Genomic DNA, 8,141 nt, shown 5'->3' with positions numbered 1-8,141 from the left:
GTTTTGTAGTCAGGCCCACAAATCCCATAGTATCTGATTGCAGCAGTATCTGAACCAACACACAGCCTACACACTTTCAGATTTAGTGTGGTTTACACTTTCGGGGGAAGTACATTAAAAAAAGACGCTTCAGAACTTTGCTGAGAGTAATCAGGTTTTTCCTCAATATCAAAGTAATTCACTGATAGTTGTCAGTACATTCAATAGTACACTACAATTAGGAACTTTTAGTAGTGACTTCGGTGTACTTTATTTGCTTACGTCAAGAAACATGGATTAAAATTGCTCAAAGGCTCAAGTTATAGACCACAGTGTAATTCTATGAATCACTACACTTAATATATTCACAATAGAGAATACATTTTACATTTAATGTACAATTGCCCATAACTTCTAATTTTATATATTATATTATATATAATATATATAATTATATAATTTACACCCATATTCATTATATAAAAAATTAAAATTCAGCCCCTATTCCAGTCAAACCTGGCAACACAGAAGTGGGTGGTAATGTCTAACTTGTGAGGGTTCTTTTTAGTCTTCCTTTCTCTTTTCTTGATTGAATCAATCCAACCTATGCTGATATTATGGTAATTTTAAGGTCTTGGTATCGTTTATTTCAAACCCCATGTGGATACGTTTGAGGTTTGACTTGGTATTTTATCACAGAGCTCCGCGCTCCAGCTGCTAGCTCATTAGCTTGCCATGCTAACTCGTTGCGAAAATCCTCGACAACAACAATCTTGCACGGAAGCGGATTATTTACCTGTTTAGCTAAAAGTTGAAGGCACCGGGCGATTTTAAGGGGAGCACAATAAATAAAGTTAATAAAGTAAAGGATGTCGATTAATTGCGAGGAGCCTGCGTTGACAGGGAGTTACAGTGTCGTGGGGTCGTTTCCCAAAAGTTTTGGTTATGAGGTGGACGAAGCAGACATGGAGGAGAGCTCCACACCGGCTGATAAACCCAGGATACTGCTGATGGGGCTGAGACGGAGTGGAAAGTCATCCATCCAGAAGGTATTTTTAATTTTATTAGTATTTAAAACCAAATAATAAATAAATAAATTGGAATATACCTTAAATTATATTTAGCCCACTACAAAAACCGATTCACATTAAACGTACATTTATAATATAAAACAGCCAACATGTTTTTTACTTGCAGTTTTCTTGTGTTTTTTCTACCGACATATTTCAGTTTCAAAAATTATGAAAAATCAAAAGATGTTTCTGTTTTTCTGTCAGTGTCAACAAAAAATTGAAAGTTGCAAGCTTGTGAAAACATGAAGTGGTCACTGAGTGTAGTGCATACGATGATGACCATTAGATTTCTCCATGTGTAGCACCATATAAGATACTGAATCACCTGTTAGGTTGTGTAGTAGACATGCATTGCATTGGGCTGTAGTATTGTCTTGTTAAAATTATAACATTGTAGTGACACAGTATTAAGTTGTGCACCTGTTCCCAGGTTGTATTCCACAAAATGTCACCCAATGAGACTTTGTTCCTCGAGAGCACCAACAAAATCTACAAGGACGACATCTCCAGCAGCTCCTTCGTCAACTTCCAGATCTGGGACTTTCCTGGACAGGTGGACTTTTTCGACCCCACGTTTGACAGTGAGATGATCTTCAAAGGAACCGGCGCTTTGATCTTTGTCATTGACGCTCAGGTAGGATGAAGTGAATTGTACAGTTAAGGTTTTAAATGCTTCCTGTGTGAGATGAATTAACATGTCACCTCTTTCCTGTGCTGAACGCGTCTCTCCTACTATTAGGATGACTACGTGGAGGCTCTTGGGCGGTTGCATCTCACTGTGTCCAGAGCTTACAAAGTGAATCCAGACATCAACTTTGAGGTGTTCATCCATAAAGTAGACGGCCTGTCGGACGACCACAAAATAGAAACACAAAGAGACATTCATCAGAGGGCCAACGACGATCTGGCAGATGCCAACCTGGAGAGGGTTCATCTCAGGTGAGTGTCTGACATGTCTGCACAGGTTAGACAAGTTCTTACAGTTACTGAGGGTTTCAGAGCAGGATTTAGCTGCAGATCCTAGAAACCAAGTTTATTTTTTATTTTTTAAATTGTCATCTAACAAGATGATCGTTTATGTTCTTTAGAGATCCAGAGAGAGAAATGTGTTGATACCAAACAACTGAGCGAACAAACTGCAGTTTTCATTTATTATGGTGTTGTTGAATCCACTGAAAAGAGTAAATCCCTGTAGGGCAGCAGTGGAGATGACTATCCCACTTTGAAATTAAGATATTGTGAATTCAGCCTTTCCGCCCAACTTAAATTCTGATGTTTATTGTTAATGACGTCAAATGATCTCAAATATAAACACCAGTACGTGAGCACCATTTCAAGAAAGCTGGATTCACCATCTCCAGCTCCTGTTTCCTCGTCTTTCCCTTTCATTTATGTCAGTATAAAAGCACCAGAGGCGTGGAGTAAACATGAGCGTGCTGTTTGAACTGTCATTATTATCAGACGTGTTACTTTCGGTTGCTATTTGGCGCGTTCAGTGTGTAAAATAACCAAGTGTTCCTTGCTCTAAAGGTGCACAATGTTTTTATATCAACAAAGGATCAAAGAACCGTGTGTAATGTGAAAGGTGTTGCTCACAGTGACAAACCAACAGAGAATCATCATAACTCCACAGTTTCTCTCAGCTGTACGGAACCAGCACGACAAAACTTTTCTGCCATCGGCCAAACGACAAATGGACAAATTTAGCAGTCTTATTCATGCAGGTATCCAATCAGCCAATCACGTGGCAGCAGTGCAATGCATACAATCCTGCAGATACAGGTCAGGAGCTTCAGATAATCTTCATATCAAACATCAGAATGAGGGAAAAATGTGATCTCAGTGACTTCGACCGTGGCGTGATTGTTGAAGCCAGACGAGCGAGTCGAGTGATTCTGAAACTGCTGATCTCCTTTGATTTTCACACACAACAGTCTCTAGAGGTGTGGAGAATTAATAAATACATTTAAAAAAAACCATCCAGTGAGCGGCGGTTCTGCGGGCGGAAATGCCTTGTTGATGAGAGGTCAGAGGAGAAGGGTCAGACTGGTTGGAGATGACAGAAAGGCCACTCAGATAACCACTCTTTACCACGTCGGGCAGAAAAAAGCGTCTCAGAATGATGAACTCGTTGAACCTTGAGGTCGATGGGCTACGACAGCAGGAGACCACGTCAGGTTCCACTCCTGTCAGCAAGGGCAGAAATCTGAGGTTGACAGTTGAAGTCTGGGAAAAAAAGGTAGCCTGGTATATTCACTGTATAGACATTTTCAACAGTATATACTAGACTTGGTAAAATTACGGCACTAACATTGTATATTTTTAGAATGAGTTTTGTCCTAGATTTTAATTATAATTCTGTAACTAGTTAAGATTATTTGTTTATGTTTTTATTGTTATTCTTATCTACCTGTTTGAGTAGTCTTATATCATTTTGTGATTCTTTGTGATTTGGCTGCCGTAATAGAATAATGTATCTATCAAAGTATCCATCTGCAAGTTGTACGTAAGGAAATCGATAGTAGAAAATGCATAAAGTAAAACATTAAAAAAAGGAACAACACTAGAAAAAACTATATTGAGGTCTCATGGTGTTCTGCCCATAAGTTTTCCCTTCCTGTTTTGTATAACCCTAAGAGATGGAGCTGTTTCTGCTTTTTAGTAGAAAGTTTTTTGTCAGACATTTTAATTACAGTGTTAAGTTTAACATGGTAATAATAATAATAATGATATTCTATCACTGTGAAATGGTTGGGTTGGTTTGTTGTTTTGTCCTCACAGTAAGCAGACATGGCGATACTATCGTTGTGATGTTAAAACTATGATTTTAAGTTTCTTTCCCAACTTGTTTGCTGCCACTGTAACTTTGTTGTGTCTTACCTCTCCTCTCCTGCTTCCCGTCCTCAGCTTCTACTTGACCAGTATCTACGACCACTCCATATTCGAGGCCTTCAGCAAAGTCGTCCAGAAGCTCATTCCTCAGTTACCAACCTTGGAGAACCTTTTGAACATTTTCATATCCGTATGTTGTTATTATTAAAGTAAATTTTTTTTTTTTTTTTAAGTGCGTCGTATTTGCACATTGTCTTATTAACGTCCTTGGTGTTTTCCAGCACTCTGGGATTGAGAAAGCCTTCCTGTTTGATGTTGTTAGCAAGATCTACATCGCCACAGACAGCTCACCTGTGGACATGCAGTCCTATGAACTCTGCTGTGATATGATCGATGTTGTCATTGACGTCTCCTGCATTTACGGGTGAGAGGCATCACGCTGTACAAGTGTTGGCCAAGATCATATCCCTTTTTACATTCAGAGTTTAAAGCTGCTTCTTGCTCTTGGCAGACTAATGGAGGGTGGCAGCGGCTGTGCGTATGACAAGGAGTCTTTGGCTATCATCAAGCTCAACAACACTACGGTGCTTTATTTGAAAGAGGTCACAAAGTTCCTCGCTCTCGTCTGCATCCTCAGAGAGGAGAGCTTCGAGAGGAAAGGTGGGTAGTTTTAGGTTTTATAAAGAGCTGAGGCGTGCGGTTTGATTAGACAGGATGTCCAAAATGTTTCTTTAATGTCTGAAACCGGCTACACAGAACTGTCTCCACTGCTCAAAGTGATGTTTGATCCTACAGTTTCATTTATAGTACGGCCACACTAAAATAGTCCGTGTTTTCTCTTTTGCTAGAGCCAACTTTCTGCATCTAACCTTCTCTATGGTCACTGATTTTAAAGTATTTATGTTTATTTTGTGATCATAAAATAGTGGTTTCATTGACCTGTCAGTGAAGCAGCACAGGGATTACTGTTTACTTTGATTAACAGGTAGCATTTGCGCTATTTTATATTTAATATATGTTGTATTATTTTATATTTCTTCTTACTAAACTGTGAGCTACAATAAAACACAGTGAAGGGCAGGACCGGGCTGAACAGAGGTAGTTACCAGACTGTCCCACTCCTCACCACATTGTGGCCGTGATGCAGCATTTTGTTTTTTGCGACTGAAAGAGAACAACAAAGAGAGCATTTGAAGAAATAGTTCAACATTTTGGGAAATACATATTTGGTTTCTTGCTGACAGTTAGTGAACATCCGTAGAAAAACCAAAGCGTAAAAACAGCTCCCTCGAGTCATGTTGTTACTGTGAAGTTGCAACCACCGGAGACCTCAGGAAGTAGCACAGGACATACAGTATATCTTGTGTAAAACTATAACATGCTGTTTTTACTCTTTGGTTTTTTTTTTTATTGATTAAGGTAATGTATTTATTAGAGATCATCCAACTGTCTTGAAGAACGTGAATAAGAAATAGTGAAAGCGTATTTCCTAAAGTGCTAAACTGTTTAACCATCATCCTGTTATTTTTTTTTTTGAGTGTACGGAGATCAGATAATGTTAGTGTGAAGACACAGTGTTTCCACATTTAGCCATCTTAGCGTGTGTACTCTAAAGTGATTCACTGATCTCAGGCTTCAAATGACTCATGTCATCTCTTTGCAGGTTTGATAGAGTACAATTTTCATTGCTTCCGAAAAGCCATCCATGAAGTGTTGGAAATCGGCACCTCAGCGGAGGGAGCTGTCTGGAGACCAGTGAGCTCGTCCAGCAACGGCCTGAGTGGATTAAAATTTGCTCCCCTGAATGGAAATGCTGTTTAAAGCGCAAAGAGGAGACAAGTGACAGGTGTAATTCTTTGGCCTACCTGACGTGCAGCGAGGCAGCACATTGTGGAGAACTAATATGAAAGCACACAAGCCTCTTGTCCTGTACATGTTGTCTCACTGTGTGCAGCTTAATGTGAATCCATTAGAGAAGCAGCTCGTGAACTCAGGAGGATGATAGTGTAGCCTTGAACTTCCTGCATATGACTGAGTCACAGTTCGGAGGGCTGAAACAAGCTGTTGGGCTAAATCTGATCTACATGGTTCTCCTCTGGTTTGAGAAGAGGAGATGAATAGTTCAGAAATATATATATATATATATATATATATATATATATATATAAATAGAACTAAACAACCCACTGTACAATAGTTTGGTTCCTACTTTCTGCACATGTATTAGTAGTGATTTGTCGAAGATTCTGTCAGTTATGTTTACCTTCTTGGCCAGTTTATCCTGTGATCGCCGTAGTATAGAACTACTTGTGAAGATACTTCTGGTACAGTTTAAGTGCTTGCCGTCAAACTGAGCTCAGTGTAACCGCTCCATTGACTTGACCAGCTACGTGGCGAACTGTAGTTCCACGAACTACACTTCACACTCTAAAACAGCAAGAGCCTCTTTCATGTTCCTGCTCGAATTGCCTTGAATTATTGAGTTCTTTAAGTGGCTTTAATCCCCTGTATGAAAAACAAATCCTGTGGAGCACAGTGTTTGTTCTTCAGATTGTTTTCTGTTGATAATGATTCATGCGACCAGCGACCGGTGCTCTGCTCAGGATCTCCTCCGACCAGAACTGTGCCAGTTACACCATTAGAGCCTCGGTTGATTAACAAAGGGGTCGACAACACGATGGTCTTAATGCAGTCCGGACATAACTGATGCTTTTCACTCTGACAGCCTGCCATGCCTGCTGACAGCTGACTTTTTTCATCAACATATTGGCCAAATTTACTACACACATTTTATTAGTAGCAATTGTTTTGCTTTTTTGGTGTGAACGATGAGTGGGACCTTAAAGATTTATTTTTATTATTGTATGTAATTCTTTATTAAAATATGTTTCATATTTTGTTGACTCAAGCTTAAGTGTTTTTTTTCTAAGTGTTTCTCATAATAATTATTTAACATTGTATCTCATAATTTTAAGAAACCTTCTGATAATTATGATAGACTGAGATATAATTGTGTTAAACTCATTTTATGACTCAGTATCTTATAATTATAAGAAACTTATAAATATGAGAAACTATGGCCTTAATGTTTTTCAAGTGTTTTTTTCTCATAATTATGACGTATTATTATGAGAAACCGTCTCATAATTGTAATTTTGAGCATTATCTCATAGTTATGAAATACAAAGTTCAAAATCCACCATGTGACTTCTTTCAATATGAACTTTTTTTTCTCATTATTATGACATTCTAATTATAAAGTCACAATTATAAAAAAAAACCTTTATCATAATGGATACAGTGTTAGTTAATTGTCCACCACCTTTTTCAACAATTTAACATCTAATACTTATTAGATGCTCAATCTCAATTTTAAGATTCAAAGTTGGTTAAAAATCCACCACTTTACTATTCTCATGCCACCATGCAGACGACAGCCGCGACCAGAGGCCTGTGCTTTCCTGCTATCTCAGGAACACCTTTAGGGAACATCCTCAACTTTGGCAAAAATGTTCACTTAACCTCAAGAAGAAGAACTGATCAGATTTAGGTAATCACAGGTCAAAGGTCAACGTCGCTGTGAGTTCACATCTGTGCCATTCTTGTGAACATGATATCTCAGGAAAACCTGAAGGGCATTTTTCTTCAGTTGAGTTAATTTATTGGAATTCATTAAATTCATTATTATTATTATTATTATCATTAGCCATTTAGTTTAATTTCTTTTGAATCTGACGTATGCATATGCTTCCACCCTTGAACTGAGCCATTGTAGATGATGTGTTTGAACAGCAGATGGCAGCATATTTACATGTTAATATTCATTTTGGGATGCACTCATGCCTGTGCAATATTTCAGATTAGGAATGAAAGTTTATTTTTTCATCAGATCCTCCAGGAAGACCCAACAGTCCATCAAAAGCTCTTGCAAATAAGCATAAAAACGCCACACACACGAGGTGAAAGCCTTCATCACATCATAGTCCTCTACTGTACATCATGACTTAATGGGTGGTGGCAGGATGGAGCCGCAGCTGAAGCCTCTAATCGTCCCCAGACCTCCTGCTCACCACTGTGGAAAATGGAGGTCAACGAGCGGGAAAATGATATCTTGCTCTCTGGGATTTTTTTTTTTTTTTCGAGATCTTGCAGTTTGCTTCTAACCACAGAAAAATTCATACAGCAGAGAAACCTCAGATGAAACGCAAGATTTTAGAGTGAAAGGCAATATGGAGAGCGTACGAGGTTTAAAGCTGT

The 8,141-nt window shown here is 38.6% G+C and overlaps 1 protein-coding gene across 1 annotated transcript; it reads left to right on the top strand.

Annotated features, from left to right (window-relative positions):
- Positions 1-490: 490 nt before the first annotated feature.
- Positions 491-6,787, top strand: LOC130184294 (ras-related GTP-binding protein C-like). The gene is made up of 7 exons (XM_056400219.1): positions 491-1,028; positions 1,483-1,686; positions 1,792-1,991; positions 3,960-4,074; positions 4,166-4,308; positions 4,396-4,544; positions 5,548-6,787. The coding sequence occupies exons 1-7, from the start codon at positions 849-851 to the stop codon at positions 5,703-5,705; spliced, it is 1,149 nt and encodes a 382-aa protein (XP_056256194.1). The 5' UTR covers positions 491-848; the 3' UTR covers positions 5,706-6,787.
- The last annotated feature ends 1,354 nt before the right edge of the window (positions 6,788-8,141 follow it).

This window comes from Seriola aureovittata, chromosome 16, assembly GCF_021018895.1.
Source record: "Seriola aureovittata isolate HTS-2021-v1 ecotype China chromosome 16, ASM2101889v1, whole genome shotgun sequence".
Lineage (NCBI taxonomy): Eukaryota > Metazoa > Chordata > Actinopteri > Carangiformes > Carangidae > Seriola > Seriola aureovittata.
The sequence above is the reverse complement of the archived record's forward strand: the minus strand, read 5'-3'. Positions and strand labels throughout refer to the sequence as shown.

Coding starts and splice junctions, on each gene's coding strand:
- LOC130184294 (XM_056400219.1), top strand. CDS start 849: ATGTCGATTAATTGCGAGGAGCCTGCGTTGACAGGGAGTTACAGTGTC. Junction 1,992..3,959: donor CTGGAGAGGGTTCATCTCAG/GTGAGTGTCTGA, acceptor TCCCGTCCTCAG/CTTCTACTTGACCAGTATCT. Junction 4,545..5,547: donor GGAGAGCTTCGAGAGGAAAG/GTGGGTAGTTTT, acceptor ATCTCTTTGCAG/GTTTGATAGAGTACAATTTT.